Source organism: Vidua chalybeata, chromosome 7 (genome assembly GCF_026979565.1).
Source record: "Vidua chalybeata isolate OUT-0048 chromosome 7, bVidCha1 merged haplotype, whole genome shotgun sequence".
In the NCBI taxonomy this organism is placed as follows: Eukaryota; Metazoa; Chordata; class Aves; order Passeriformes; family Viduidae; genus Vidua; species Vidua chalybeata.
In genome coordinates this window covers 4,965,885-4,982,274 of record NC_071536.1, presented here as the reverse complement: position 1 = coordinate 4,982,274, position 16,390 = coordinate 4,965,885, and the positions used below count along the sequence as shown (strand labels likewise).

General features: G+C 47.5%; 1 protein-coding gene across 2 annotated transcripts in view; it reads right to left on the bottom strand.

Annotated features, from left to right (window-relative positions):
- Window positions 1–6,428: 6,428 nt before the first annotated feature.
- ERBB4 (erb-b2 receptor tyrosine kinase 4) overlaps window positions 6,429–16,390 on the bottom strand; it is a 581,304-nt gene continuing 571,342 nt past the window's right edge. For both annotated transcript variants that reach the window (XM_053947445.1, XM_053947444.1), the window contains one exon: window positions 6,429–14,839. In XM_053947445.1, the coding sequence (XP_053803420.1) occupies window positions 14,403–14,839 (437 nt within the window). In that variant the 3' untranslated portion in view covers window positions 6,429–14,402. The remainder of the gene's footprint in view (window positions 14,840–16,390) is intronic.

Sequence of the window (16,390 nt, the reverse complement as noted above, 5' to 3'; positions counted from 1 at the left end):
GCCTGGGAATTAGGAGATCGGGCTTTGTTTGTTGGCTCTGGCACTTAGGAAAAGCATCTCCTGCTATCCTTTGCCTGCCTTGTGGCTTTAATCCAAAGTCTTCATTCTCCTGGTAAGTTCAAAAGCATTTTAAATCTGTTATTCAGAAAGGCACTGGAGCCTGGGATGGCTGAGCCCATTGTGCTGTCCAAGGTTTCCTAATCTTCCTTGTGTTGCTCTTGTTGCAAGAAGCAGCAGGAGACATAGCCCATCTCTTGTGTTATTGATGTCATTCCTCAAGATTATTCCCAAATTACTGTAGATACCATTAGAAACTATTGAATAATAGCTTCTAAAATATCCACCTACTCCTCCTCTTTTTGTCTTTATTAAAAGCTAAAGAATATTTCTAATGTGACAGGAAACATGCTCCATTGTTTCTCCATTCTGTTTGACTGAAGTGAAGCTGCTTCCCTGCACAAAGGTACCCACGGAATAATTCGCTATTCTGAGCTCTGATAATTTTGGATTCTAACTTATTTTAACTATTGCAGTTTCAGAGAGCCACCTGGTAAAGTTCTTCCATGCCATTAAAGTTCAGTGGGGTTTTGCCCCACTCTCTAAGAGAGACCCAGAACAGTATTTGGATTCCAAAGAAATACACAATTATATCAGCTGAATCATTTATGAGATTAATGTTTCCATCATGTCTCCCACATTTGGTGGTTGGATGCAAGGGATGTAGGCAGACCCCTGCAGCACTGGGGTTTGCAGCCTCAGGTGTTTCAGCCTCTGTGCTGGGACACAAATAGCCACTCTTAATCATTTGCATTACAAATGCTTGGCTTCCATCCACCTGCAATCTTCTTTGTGAATTTGTGTGACATCAGACCCATCAGAAACTCCTTGCTCACAGATTTTGGTTGCCACTGGGTACAGCTCAAAGAACAAAAAAGCAGCAGGAACAGTAAAACCCCGACACTGAGTTATTTTTCCATGTCACATATCCCTGTGTGCTGAAGTGGTCACGTGGCCACTGTGGCACAGGTACAGAAACAGGGCTAAAAACAGCTGGAGAGCACAGGACTGTGGGGAAGGGAGTGGCAGCACACCTGAGCTCTCTTCAGACAAACGAGCCACCTCTCCAGCCTCACTGGTGCACACAGCTGTGTCCTCTGCCTCAATGAGCACTCCCATGGCATGTTTGGTGTGCCTTATCCACGTCTGCCCGGTCTGTGCCCATCCCCTGAGGCCAGTGACTACACTGGTGCTGACAAGGCAGGGCCTGGCAGGGTCAGCTCGTGGCTCTGCTGCCCTTGAGGACTTGGGAGCCAGCTCAGGCCATGGTAACTGTGCTCTGGACCAGCCCTGGAAACCTACTCAGTCATCAGTCCTGCCTTCCATGCACAATCATTTTCTCCTTTGAGGTTAAGGGATACCTTCAGTCAAAATGAGAATGTTTTACTCTGCTGTGGAAACAATGCAAATGCAGTGCAAACATTTCATTGTCTGATGCTTGGTATTTCTGCATGATCTGACAATTCTGCATAGAGCAGATAAAACAGCAGAGAAAGAAAGTTCTTGCCTCATTTCTCCCTTCTGGCCAAGACAATACATCTAATGGCAGGACACACAATATATCTGCCCCAGATACACAAACCACTCCTGTTTAAGTCTGGCTGATATCATATTTGCTGGGGTCCTTGGAGGCTTTGTGGTCCCCACTTCCTTCCACGACTCCTGGCTCCTGGTTGGAAGCCACCACCACCCCACCAAACACTGCTTTTAGCAAAGCAGCAAATTCAGTCAAGAAAATATTTCTCAGTTCCTTTCCTGCTTCCCTGCTCTCTGTTCAGGTCACTCAGACCAAACTGCACAGGATGGCGGTGCTGGGGTAAATGGCATTTTTCATGGGCTGGTGCCCCTGCCTCTGGTTTTTTGTCCAGGGGCCTCCAGAAACACCTTACTTAGTCAGGGCCTCCACACAGGCAGCACTGACAGGGACAGGCTCCTGCTGGGTTTCTCCTCATGTGTAAATCACATCTCACAGACAGCAGTGCAGGCAGAGTGGCCTCAGTGTTCAGTCATATTGGTTGTGTATCCCTAAGGTTTGTTTCCCTTGCTTTGCCAGGATTTGGGGGTGCCACAGCTCCTTTGAAACAGAAATCAACGATGTGGCACTCAGCACAACTGGGGAACCCAAATGTGCCATTTGCCATGTTAGAAGGTAATAGAATAAGGAAACAACTCCTCCGTGGAAAACTACTACCCTCCCTGGCAAAGGAGGAGCCAAGGACAGGTGTTTCCATCCCCAGGTGCTGCTCTGTGTCTCTCAGAGGCAATGGTGCAGGAGCACTCACTGCTGACTGAGCTGTGTTTCAGTAGCTGGATTTCACTGGAGCTGTGTCCTGTGGCTTTCCAGGCTGGCTTCCCTGTGCCATGCTGCAGGGTGTGATGAGGAGCAGGGGGATGAGGATGAGGATGCAGCTGCTGAGGAGAGCAGGGGGAGTCCTGCAGTGCCAGCCCCAGCTGGACCAGCAGGGTCAGAGGCAGAGACACAGAGGAAGTCACAGGTACCAAAGCAGCAGGGCACAAAATGTTCAGATGCTTCCTATGGAACTATTTGTTCATCCCTCCTCCCCTCCCCTGGGCCATCCCCTCCCTCATTTGGTCCTTGCTTTGCCAGGAACACACACTGGTAAAGAGGTCTGAAAAATCATGGTGATTTCTATTCTGTAGGAAAAATATATTTCCTTTGTTGTTCCTCCTTTGTGCAGCTCTGTGCAAGGCCCTTGCAGGGGGCACAGCAACCAGTGCCTGTGTGACAGGGACAAAGCAGATTTCTGTGCTGTGTGGCTGAAAGGAAAATATGACTTCTTCCCTTGTTGCCACAATCTTGTTGAACTTGCCAGTGTGTTGCACAAAGCAACTCATACAGATTTTCTTTGCATGACAGCAAAGGCTTTTCTTGGTGTGAAAAAAGCAGACAGTAGTGGGGAGGATTTATCATAGGGAGAAGCATTTTGCAGTTGTGCTGGCTGTTTGTCAGCTGCTCCTTCTGGAGCAGTGAGCAGGCACGACAGGTTGGAGTATGGAGTGGTTGCCCCTTTGGAATTGCTGGCTGTGCCCTTGAGCAAAGGCTTTGGATAGACTTGGTGGTCAGGGTGAAAAACCCAGCAATGCCTCATTCTGATGGGGAAGATGGGCTGGGATGGAGAGCTGCAGACAGCATGGAAAGAGTTTTCTAAGTGTAATAATTTAATTTCTTTTTCTAAATAGTCACCTGTAAAGATTCATGCCAGCGTCCTGAGCTGGGCTGTGGCAATGCTGGGGACTTCACCCAGCTGTTCCCAGCAGTATCATCTCTTGGAGGATGTGGAGGCTCCCTGTGGTCTCAGGGGCTCTTCTAGGGGCAAATTACTGTCACAGGCATCCATGACTGCCCACACAATTTGCCTTTATGTGTCATAATCACCATGTCCCATGTCACTTTCCTCTGTGGCTGCTGAGACAGTCTGGATGTTATGTGGTGGCCATGGACTGGGACATCTCCTTGGTGGCTGCACTGGAGGCTGGAGAGGGCTCAGACTCAAACAGCAAAACCCCAGGTGAGTGAGGAGCAAAGGTCTGAACTGTTGTTTGATGGCTTTGCCTCCTTTCTGGCCAACTTTTAAAATCATTTTCACCCCAGGGAGAAAGAAGCTTTGACTGCAGAAGAGCAGATTATCTACTTGGGACAGGCTGGAAGGAGCAGGGAATGCACTGGTGCTGTACCAACACTCCAAAGCATCCCTAGGAACCTGCTTGGGGGGAATCTGTATACAGAGCTAAAGAAAAATCCCCAATGAAAGCTCCCCCAATAACACAAACCCCAAAAAGCACCACTGCCCCTACACCACCCTCCACCAAATTTTAAAAAGGACCAAGCAGATGTTTTAGTTGGCCAAAGCCAAAATATTCCCAGTTGTTCAGCTGGAAGACATTCAGTGATGTGGCCTTAAAATGCCTCAGGAGGACACATTTCAGGCTCAGCCTTCCTGTGCCAGGAGAGGATTTGCCAAAACAAAGGGATCAGGGAAGAAATCCAGCTTTTCAGGTAAGCTCCCCACTCACTGCCCTTGCAGCACCACCTTTGGCTCTCTCTCAGAGCCCTGTGCTTCTGCCCAGCCAGAGGGAATGGCTGGTACAGCCTGTCCCACCACAAGGATGGGCTCCCTGCCAGCCTGGCAGAGAAATTAGGCCGAGCAATGTGTTATAGGCAGGTTAAAGGAACCAAAGGGAAGCTTGGTTTTCTCTCTCCTGACTTTTCCTGGCTTCTGGCAGCAGCTTCCAAATTGTTGCTGGCCCCATTGCTGAGAGACTATACAGGAAAGGCTCCTGAACCTTGCAGTAGCCTCAGCCTCATCAGTGGAGCTGAGCTGATTTTTACTTGCTGATGGTTTTCACTTTCCTGTTTTACTTCACATCAGTGCATTGTTTGAAATGAGAGGCTCATTTGGCCTCTTCAGTAGCTCCACAGTCCTCGTGTGGTTTGCAAACTGAGTGCAAGCTTTAAAGAGATTTGTCTGAATTCTGGGGCTGAAATTCTGAATTCTGGTTACTGAAATTGCTTAAGCAGCCTCTCCTGCTGGGAAGGTCCCAGGTCTTAACAGAGGTGTTACAGTGCTACCAATGGCTGCTTGTTTTGCATTTGGAGGGAGCAAAACCAATTTCCCCAGTGCTCAGGGCACAGGCGTGTTGCAGTGGGACAAAATGTGCCAGCTGGCCAGTATTGCCTCTGCAAACCTCAGTGAGCTGAACACTGAGCAGCCATGGGCCAGACTGACGTGTGAGGATGCAAGAAAAGAACTTCACCTCTAGTAACACAGCATGAAACTGCTTGCAAAAGCTGCACTGTGCTTTCCAGTGCCACTTCAAACACCTGAACCCCATGGCCTTTGCCAAGCTACTCCGAATGAGTAGCAGAGGGCTTTAAATTAATGTATTTCACTAGAAAATAGGTGACTGATTTACTCTTTCCTTCATATTTCGGCCAGTTAAGTAAAACCCACTTGGGGAAAAGAGGTGTGTGTTTGCATGTGTCTTAAAACTTGTTTTGCTCAGTTCTGAAGCATTTCTAGAGTTCTATTGTGACCTGTTTTATTTTGAAGATCTCAGTGATGCCAAATCACTGTTTCCAGCACCTGGGGCTCCACCAGTGTGTGTGTGTGTATCCCCGGGTGTGCTCCAGCCTTGTGGCTGGACATGGAAGGGTGGGCTTGCAGCAGGGCTCTTTCACTGCCCCTTCCCCTCCTATGGAAAACAGACTTTATATTCCTGACAGCTCTGAAGTGGGAATACTTAATTCCATCACCCTAACCCGCTCTGAGTGCGTGGTGGTGTTACACACAGCTTGTGCTCCTGCTCCCTGGAGGCAGCAGGGAATGAATGCTCCAGGATTCCAGCACTGAGAATTGTGTGGGGAATGCTCCAGGATTCCAGCACTGAGAACTCTGTGTGTGTCTGCAATGACCTTTCCAGGCTGCTGGGGAGAAAATGGTGAGGCCATTCATGAAACAAACAGTTGCAATCCAGGGAGACTGGAGTGTTTTAAAATGTGTCTCGGAGAGCCAAATGACCTTTACAGGTTTCTAGGTAAATTTAAAATGCCTTCCAAGGGCCTGGCAATGTGGGACAATGCTCAGCAGCCAGCAATGCAGACTGGGGGCAGTGGGACCAGCTTGAGTTAGGCTGTGTGCCAGATCCCATGGGAATTAACCTGTGGCACTGGCAGGGAATGGCTCAGTCAAATCTCAAAGGTCTGTGTGTGTCGTGGGTTTTAAATGAGCCACAGAGTGGGCATTGCACTGAGGGCACCTGGCAGCTCCAGGGGAGGGAATATTTTCATTCACTCTGAGAGCATAGGAAGCATCTCCAACATGTTTTCCAACTCTATTTAAGGGTGCAGCTGCCAAAGGCAGAGCCAGCCCTGGCCAAGCTGTGGTGCTGGGGTGTGAGATGAAGGCATGTAGGTGTGGAGTGCATGCCCAGAGGGTGCCTGTTGGCATAATGTGCTTCTTGGGCTTAGATTTTATGTATGCACTGAATAAATGTGTCTAAATATACATAGGCATCATTCCCCCACACCACCCTCTACCACCTCCAGCAAAAAGCTGGGCAGATAAATCACCCCAGCTGAGCCAGGGCAGCTGTGGGTGAATGAGCTGCAACTGGACACCCAGAGAGTGAGCTGGGGCACAGGGCACGGGCACCAGCACCTTCGTGGGCTGTGGTTTGTTCTAAAAGGAGTGAGAAGCTCAGAACTGCACAACCCTGGGATTGCTGGGGTAGGGTGTGTAGGGCGTGTGTGGCTGCCCCAGGTCAGGGCCACGCCAGGGCTTTCCATGGGACTCTGTGGCACTGGCAGCACTCAAGTCACCTTCCGAGAGATTTCACTTGTGCACAGAGACTTTGTTTCATATTTTATTGAATTTCATTTATATTAAATTAAAAATATATTTCTGACAGATTCATGTAACAAAAAGGCAGAACAGTTTTCAAATTGTTCAGCTGGGATGAGCGTGGGTTGATGCAAGGTGGGTCGCAGTCTACATTTGCCTTAACAAACAGATAAAGCTCTACCCCAAGGACCATGAGGAGAAACTCCGGGCTGCACACGGGAGTGGGGAATAGAACCACACAAAGAGAAGATCCACAGGTTTCTTCCCAGCTTCCAAACAAGACAAAAGGGAAGGGAAAGGAAAAAAAAAAAACCAAAAGAAAAAACCCGAGAAACCATGAAAAGAAGGGAAATTATGCTAAAATATGTACCTAATATTAACCCAGGTCAGTAAGTATTTTAACAGTGTATAATTCTCAACAGCTAAAATATGAGAAACAAAAGGTTAAAGTAACATTACGCCACACACGATTGGCATACCCTACTGTGTAAGCAAGTGCAGAAAGTCTGAACACACCACAACAGTGCTAAAACACAGAATCACACAGAATGCTGAAAATGGTACTTCTAACCAAAACCAGAGGGTGGGAAGGGACAGAAAGCAAAGGAGAGGAGCGGCTTAAATCACAAGCAAATTACCTATATACAAATCAACCCTAAGGACAATTATGTTCCAAACAATGGTGTCCACAAGGAAAATAAAAGCAACATTATCCTTATTTACAAATGCAACTAGCTGTGTCTTTAACAAGCTATAAAAATACTATTCACATTTTCAAAGTAACATACAGTAGGTATTGAATTTCTTTTTATTTTTGTTTCAGAAAGGCAGCTAACTCTGAATGCATCACTTTGCAAGAAATGAGTGTCTTCCCCAACTTGCTGACACTTCTCTTCTTCTGAAGGTACTTCATAAGGCAGAAGTTTTGTTGTTTTATGCTGTGGCTCTTTCAGAACGTGGAGGATTGACAGAAAGCCAGACCACCCCACCTGTGTGTGCTGCTGGTTCCTCTGGGCTGGGCCATGCTGGCACCGTGATCAGGAGTCACCAGGAGCTCAGTGCTACCCCAGTGTCACCTGCCAGGTGGGACTCTTTGATTCCAAGGGGACAGTAATGTCGTACCCCGGGCCTGAATTTGAACCTCATCTGAAAAGTCAGTGGTTCGAGACCACCAGGTCAGGAAATGAAATTTGGCTATCTCTGATCTTAGAAAGAGACTTCTTTTCCCCTCAGTTTCCCTTCCCTGATACCTATTTAGCAATTCCAGCTTACAATATTGGGGAAGTAGCAAAAACTGGGCAAAAGAAGGGATTAAAACCATTGTGAATAATGTATCGAATGGGTACCAATTTCCATCTTTAAAATGCTGTTAAAAATCCCAGTTTTCTCATTCACCTGCATTTCCCTCTTGCATTACCCCACCATAAGTACCCCCACAAGCAGCCAGTACCTACCTCCCATCCCAAATCCAGAGGAACAGTGATTTCATGCATTCAAAGTTAGCTACCCCCTACACAGCTGCTCAGTTAATAATCGACCCATTTAACAGCAGGACCAGTTTATGCTACATATGTCAGAGTACCTTACCTCGAAAGAACAGCATACATATCTACACTTAGAAAATACCAGTAACAGTTCCCTACTGTGGTTATCCCAAAAGGGTTTAGTCTTCAGAGTGCTATGGACAATACAGTGCTTCCCCCCTAGGAGAGCTCAAAGGTTGGGCTGGGGACCAAACTGCTGGCAAACGGCGCTCGGTGACAGCCGATGGCTCCGTGTACCTGTGGCCCTGGTCACACCTGAGCCAGCAGCCTGAGGGTGCTGGGCAGGATGCACCTTCACAACAGGTCAAGGGTTCATCCACAACACTTCTGGAGTGTGATTTCATGGCTTTTTTTATTGGTGAGGGGAGAAGAACTGGGACAGAACTACTCACACTGCCTAACGCCTTACAAAACTCCCCTTAAAACCCCTCTCTGCCACGGTCCACAAAGCTCACTTCTAAAATTAAATAATAAAAAAGGAAAAAAAAAAAAAACCAAACAACTTTGATTCCTCTTGTTTCCTATTGGGATGTCCTTGGCTTCCCCCTCACACTTTTTTCCTGTATTGCTGCCACAGACCCCAGCTGGAGGACGCCCTGGGCAGAAGGCCCAGGTCCCTCTGCCTCTGGTTAGATGAGACTGGCTACAGTTCAAGCCCCACTGAGTCCCACCACCATCAGTCAGACCTGAACAGCCACAAAGTTCCCTAAAAAGTGCTCTGCATTGTCCAAACCTACAGGCAGATCCCAGCCATCACTGCAGTACCACCACCAACAGCCTCACCTGCCTGTGATTTCCTCAAGAGCAAGGAGCCTACCATTGGAACAAACCACTACTCTAGACAGTGGTAAAACAAAATCATGCTAAAATAACATTAGATCTGACATGGAGACATGATTTTTGGACATTTTAGAGTGGTGCTTCTAACCATATAGCTTTATTTTTGTTATTTGTTCCCAGTCTGAAAGCCCCATTTTTAACAGTGACCTTTTCCACCTTTATAGCAACAGGCAGAAAATAAAAAAAGGGAATCCTGCACAGACAGTGGTGCTTCACTGAGGCTACTCTGTGGGACAACTGCAGCTCCCTGCTTGATGAACATAAGCACTAGAGCCAGCCTACCCTACCTGGAAAAACAATCTGAACCCAAATCCAGGATTTTTACATAACCACAGATGAGCTGTTTTGTCAGCAGCAGAGGTTGAAGATCCACAGGAGTGAGACTATAGCAAGTGACAGCTGGAAATGAGCAGGTGCAGGGACTTCATGTGCCACCACCTTTTGAAAAAGCCTTGCCAAAGGGACACTGAGGTGACATTATCCCCTCTGAGGTGTCTTCTAGGAGCCAAAGAGGTGACTGAAAACTGCAGGCCTGGCTCCCATTATTCTAAAGCCTATTTTTCACCAGTCACCCTCAAGTCAAGCATCCTTCCAAGCACCTATCTGAGCTCCATAGTTCTGCAATGCACTTGGGAAGCCAGGGTGAGAGCAGCCAACCCTGACTCATGGGCACTGCCCAGCTGCCAGCCCTGGGCACCTCTGGTGCTCCCATTCCTTCCTCCCTAAAGGGCTGGCAGGCTGGAGTGGGAGTGTCCCTGTGTGTCCCTGTGTGTCCTCTGTAGGGACATGCCTGCCCAGGGTTCCTGGGCTGCCAGGGAAGCACAGCTCATGGGGATGCCTCCAGTTATCCTGGGGAGTTACATGACCAACAGCCTCATTCTGCCTTGTCTCTTCATCTCCCAGATGGAATCAAGGAACTCAAACAATCCCATCATTCTGTTAGCTGCCACCATGAAGTGCAGCACCTACACAGACAAAAATAGATCTTTTTCCTTTAATATTTGATTTTCCATCCCCAAAACCAAACTGTATTTCTAGGCTGACTCACCTCACAACTCATACTTCTTCCCTGTGCTGCCCAGCTCTACCTAAAGCTATGGAAAGAGTGGATCCACAGAGTCAGGGCTGAGCTGCTCTTCCAGAGCTGCCACCTTCCTTCCTTCTGGGCTGGGATTAGTGGTGGCTGAGGGTGACATCTTTACTGGAAACTGGTGTCAGATCATTGCATATGAGCCTTGCAGTCAAGAAGCACATTTTCTACCAAGTAAGTGGTCCATCCAGGGGCAATACAGCATTTCTTTGTACACAGAAAAGGATTTTAGGGTACCTCAAACAGATCTACATGGTGGCTCCTATTGCAGATTTATTTCCATCTCTTGCTACCTGAGAGAGACAAGCTGTTTGAAATACAGTTGTAAATACTCTGCTACATCTGAGCCAATGGCCATGTAAAAAATCCCTCCTGGCTGTTTTGCAGAAAAAGAAAAACCTGAAAAGATCTGAAGAAGTAAATGTGAAAGTAGTTGGTTTCAGCCAATTATGTTACAGTGAGTCAATCGGCCCCAGCATCTGCTTGCAGTAACCCTCAGGTAGGTAATAACAGCTAGGACAAGTAACACTGAAAGAGATCAGGAGAAAATAATAAATGTTGTTCTCTTTCCTTTAGCAGGTTGCTTTGTGCCTTGGATAATGGCTGATCCACACTCAGGTAAAAACATGCTCTTGAAAAGTTGGGCACTGCTCTCCTGTGCCACAGGCCACGACAGGAGGAAACAGAACATTTCTAAACAGGAGACTGCATTCTAAAACCCACAAAACCTAACCAGATACTTCTGTAGCACTAGAGAGTGAATCACACCCAAAGTACTTCTGTTGATATGCTCACCTGCTGCTTTGTGCTGACAAAATGCAGTTTGTGTGTGTGTGTATGCTTTTCCCCCAAACCTGTCATTATGCATTAAAGACCTTGGCCCTCATCTTTCATCCCATCTGAACCCCAGTGGAATGCTTGCCATGATTTTGCCATGTGCACTTGCCCAAGTTCTTTCCCCAAGCCAGCAGCGACACCCAGTAAGGCAAAGATGTGAGTTAGGGACAGCCAGGTATTTCTGCTGGAATTAAAGCAGCCAAACAGTTCTGCTCTCAGTTTGCCTTTTTTTCTTCAGCCATGATTAAACTATCTGTTGGAAAGAGGCAAACCTGCCAGCTAAGCTCAGAACTTCTCTTGCAGAGGAAAGGGGCAGGGTTCAGACATCTGCTGCTCTCTGGGGTGGCTCACCAGCAGCCTCAGCACCACACAGGCCCATCTGTTGGGCAAGGGGCAGTGACTGGCACGGCACGGAACCCAAGGGCCAGTTTTGGCAACTGCAACTCAAACCAGAAGCTCAGAAAATTAAAAAAAAAAGTAAATTGAGAAGCTGCAGTGTGTGGAGCTCTCCCTCATCCCGAATCACTGTGTTCATTAAGCCTCTGCCTATCCTCTGCTATCCCAGACCCCACTAGTATGGCTCTGCATGGCTCATCCTGGCTGCCAGGCAGAGCCAAGCTCCTGTTCCAGCTTTCCTGCTGCCCCCACCTGCAGGAACCTCTGCATTTCCATGCTACTTAATATATTATAGCACACCCACAGTCAACAAATAAAATTAATAAATAATTCAAGCCTTGTAAGAAATAAAACGTTAAATTGTTAAACCCCACCAGTATTTACATTTGCATTACTCCACGGGCTTGTTTCTAACATGAGCACTACCTCATTACCAGAGGAACAAACAGGCCTCACCTTGTGTGAGCAGCTCCATCCCAGTGCCTGGCTCTGGAGGTGTGCCTGCCTCTGCCCCAGCAGCCTCTGAGTTCATCTCTGAATTCAAACATGTGAGCTGTGCCAGCATTTTATTTTATATTTTTTCTCCATTAGGAGTTACTCTGTTACAAGAACCGTTCAGGGACAAATCAACCTTTCTCCACCTACCTATGGTCCTGCAGGCAGCTGCTGTGCTGAAACACCCACGTTCCTGTGCTGGTCCCTGTCCCCAGGCAGCTTGGCAGCACTGTCCCAGCCCGGCAGACCTTGGCCTGTGCATCAGGTGACACCCTGTGAGCGCTGCTGTGGGCAAACCTTCCCTGGAGCAGCCACCCAGGGCCTCCTGCCACCCTCTGTGCCCCAGCCCCTGCCCAGTGTGTGCCCCTGTCCCCAGATGGTGAGGAGCTTCCAGAGGCACCAGAAGAGGCCCCTCAGTGCAGGTGGTATCCATCCATCCCATGGCAGTGGCCATTTGGCTGTATCACCACAAACCATCTCGACCCAAGGTCTCCTTTTACCAGCTCAAAGATCTTTACCTGTTGTTGCTGCTTTCAGAACCTTCAGCTACGTACTTGATGCACACCTGGACACATCTGGTGCACCAACAGCTCACTGCCTGAACCAGCCTTGTGATCACAGTTTGTTTTCCATCTACAAGGGTAACAACCAAACCAGGTTCAACATCTTTTCATACCTTTGTCAAGCTGACCTACTAAGCTTCAGGTAGCTGTTGCTTGTTTCTTACTCCCTTCCTCTGCTTCTCTAAGATTAAAGATGGCAAGCTGTTGGAATGGCAGGAATTTAGAGGAGGGTGATGCCATTTCCAGACCACTGGTTGTTGCTGGTTTTGTTGCCAGGTTAGGTCACCCCAAAGCTCTCAGCCCTAACAGAGCTGAAGTGCATAAACTGAAATACTGTTGCATCACCCAAGATTGCCATCCACCAGGATGGATATCCGTGATGGATAGATAGAGACAGGCAGATCTCCAAAGGTACCTCATAGTTCCTTAAGATGTTTGGTGGGAAGTAGGCTCACAAATGCTCTTACACACACAGTGTTGGTGTGCCAGGAGCAAGCCTTGGTGTCTCCGGCCCTTTCCCAGCTCCATCTGCCCCAGATCACTAAAAACGTCCAGAACTCTGCTTTGAAAGAGATTTCCAAAGAGGAGCAGGTCAGGGGGTGTCTACCTAAAAACTGAGGTTGATAAAAGCAGAACTAAGTGCAAGGAGACTGACTCATACTTATTTACATTTTTGACAGAAAGCTCTGCAAATCATGCACATTTTGACTTCTCAAACCTCATATGCACTGTCTTCTGTGCCAGAGTAATCCTCCTTTTAGAAAAATGGTATTCTGTACTGTGCTGCAAGCCAGAGGAGGACATTTGCCTCCCCTGATCCTTTCCAGGGCTTGCTCTGCTGTCCTTCGTAGAGCAGCAGGAAGAGCTGGCTGCTCTGTCACTGTATTCTCTGAAGCAGTCACTGCATCGGCCTCTCAGAAGTGGCAGGCATTGTTCCAAAGACTTGATTTGCTTCATTTTGGCATTTCCACAGTCATTCTTTACAAATAATTTATATTTCTTTTTTAATTTAAAATTATTATTTTGTATTTTGCTGGTCACTTCCATATTGCTTCATTCAAAATCCAGAAAACAGTTCAAATAAAATCAGAGGTTAAGTGCAAACTAACTTTCCAGTGAACCGCTATGTGCGTTTTCTCCAGTCCAGTGTCTGTCTTCCAGTTTAAAGGACCCTTCCCACCCCACCCCACCCCACAGAACATCAAACTCTTCAGTTCTCTGTCTTGTCCTCAGTGTTGCCTGACAGCATCCCCAGCTCCCTTCATGACCATGAAGAAGAAAAAGAGGGAAGAATTAGTGACAATCTTTTGAAGTGTTTATAGTCAGCAGGTATAAAACAGGAAAGCAAAACTTTTGGCATACAAATCTCCATTTCTTGGCCTGGTTTTTAGCTTCAAATGAACATATTGAAGGTGTGGTTTTGTTACTCTCTTCTGAAGGCTGTTGTGTGTTTAAAGTGATTGTTGTTTTGGCACACATACAAAAATGGTCATGTCAAGTACCAGTTCTGAGCAGGAGTCTCTGTGGCTGGGGATTGGCACAAAATCACGGTGTGGCTCAGAAGAGGGGTTTAGCTGTATGTGGGAGTCACATCATCATTTCTTGGAAAGCCACAATGAAGATCTGAATGTTTTTGAAAAGCTATGTTAGCCATTTTCAGTTGCTGGGATAGAAAGTGTTAGAGAAAGAAATTGGATTCTCAATCTCAATTACTACGCTATCACACAGGATATAAAAATTGTCCATTTTTCACCCTGATGGAAATTGCATGGAGATTTCCAGGAATGCTGTACAGACTCTCATCAGTTCCTGCTGAAAGAATCAGCCTTTCTGTGGCTTTCCCTACAGTTGAATCACTGAGAACAAGCTCAACAGCAGCACTGCCACTGGCCTTGCCTAGTACCACCTGGCTTCTCTGGGCATCCAACCCCCGCGTCTGCCGAAAGTGGGAAAGGCCAGGTTGTACACTCCTTCTTTCAGTCTCTTTACTTTCTTCCTTCCTTCCAGGCTCCCAACCCAATCTGCAACCAACTCCAAGACATCCTTTCACTTAGAAATATCAAAAATGAGTGAACTGGCAGGAAGAGGAAGCTCATGGGAGAAAGAGAGGGAAGGGAGGGAAGAAGGACGGGCGAGGGCAGGGAGAAAGGGGGAGCGAGAGAGTACGAGTGAGGCAGCTAGAAGGGGTTGCCTTTCCACTTCAGTGAGAGCACAGCCACTACACCACGGTATTCCGGTGTCTGTAGGGCGGCGGAGGCAGCACAGTGCCAGGCTTCAGGGAGAACTCGGAGAGGTATTCAGGATTCTCTGCCACTATGGGCCGGATCCGTCCATTCTGTTTGTAAAAGTATTTTGTGCTGTACTCTTGCAGGTAGTCCGGGTGCTGGAGGGTGCTCCGTGGGGGCAGGCTGTGGTTCCAGTAGTCTGGGTTGTCAAAGGCCTTCTTGGCTTTCTCTGGCAAATTGTTCTTCAGGTACTCGGCGTTTTCCAGGGTGTTGGCGAAGGTGTTGAGGTACAATGGCTCGTTCACGTACTCGTCCTCGGCTTTGGGCTGCCCGTTGGGAGCGCTGTGGTACTCTGGGTTGTCCACAGCTTGGAGATCTCCATTCTTTCGTCGGGAAACAAATGGGTTCTCTTCCACTGGGTTTAGGTAATCTAAGGAAAGATAAAAAATAAGTCAGCCTAGAGTGGTAGTAATGCATCCGTGTAGAACCACTTGGACCAGAGCACCCTCCACCTCAGCCAATCCAAGAAAACTCCAGATGGGATCAGGAGCCAACTACTGAACACACACTTGTGAAAAATGAAGTTTTCCACACACAGTGTGGGTTAAAGCAGACACCTTGGCAGACTGACTTATCAAACACCCTGGCCAGCTAAGCTACAGCTCTTGCTGAGCCACAGCCCATGTGCTCCCCTGGACTTCCTCTCACTGCATGATCTACAGACCCAAACACACTGAACGACTTCTGCCTCTGCTACCTTGGACCTATTAGCAAACCCTCTGCTCTGCAGTCCTTCTATCCAGAAAACTCTATAGGAATCTGTTAGGCTCTCTGCACAAAGCCTATCCCCAAGGGCTAACTTTTAAGACAGCTTCATTTCTAACAGAACAATTTGCCTGATTAAAAACCTTCCATCCCTGAAGGACAAAGGGCCTTGAAGCATTATGAAAAAAAGGTTGCACAAATGAGCCCTAGAAAGGGAACAAGAGAGCCTTAGATCAGCTGCAAAATGGGACTTGGAGCAGGCTACAGTTGCCTCAAATCACTTGCTGTGGATTAACACCCCATTTCCAGCAGCACAGTGCTGCTCAAGGGCTCTGCACACACCTCCACAGAGAGTCCTGGTGCAAGGGGCCATCTGGTTTCATCCAGAATGGGGCTAAAACTATTAAAAGGCAAAAGTTCAAGACCCAGTGAAGACCTTTGAACCTGCAACTGTCACTGAATATGAGCTGAATAGTGGGAACATTTGTTTTTTTAGTGATGACAGCCAAGGAGTGCTTTGATTTGGGCCCTGCAGCTGGCATGGAACACACAGTGTGTGTGTACACCATGACAACCCTGTGTCTGTGCCCAGGGGGTCAGGAAGGAGCTGCTTTCTCTCCTGAGCTGCTACTGCCACATCCCTGAGGGCTCAGGTGGCTCCTGCAGAACTCTGAGGATCCCCAGGGTGCACGTGTACATAAATGTGGGTTCATACTGAAGGTAAATCACTGCAAGGGACTCCACAACTGCTACTGCCACAGGTCAAACCCCAGGGCTCCCTCCATTCCTTCATCATGTAACACAAAGGACAAGTGGCTCCCAAACTCTTAGCAAACACACTAGTGACTTGTGACTAGTGACTTGCAATACATTTGCATTTATTAATTTCTTTAAAGCTAACGCAAAGCTTTGGAAGCAAATTAATAATGACATTTATATCTAAATGACTGCTATCATTATTTAAAGAGGAAGAAAAGAATGAGGGCAAACTGGGAAGTGCAGCATGCTGAGCGGGCACAGATTTAGGCAATCTTCCCCTTGCAGTGATGCTCTCTTTAAAGCACATCTTGTTCTTTCAATCCTAGACTTCTCTTGGGTATAAAATGCCAGCTGTGTGTATCAGTTCTGTGATAGGTTCAACGTGACATTTACCAAGCACAATGCCAAGAATAAGAAGATCAATAAACAAAGCAAAGTTGGGACTATGACTGGCTGA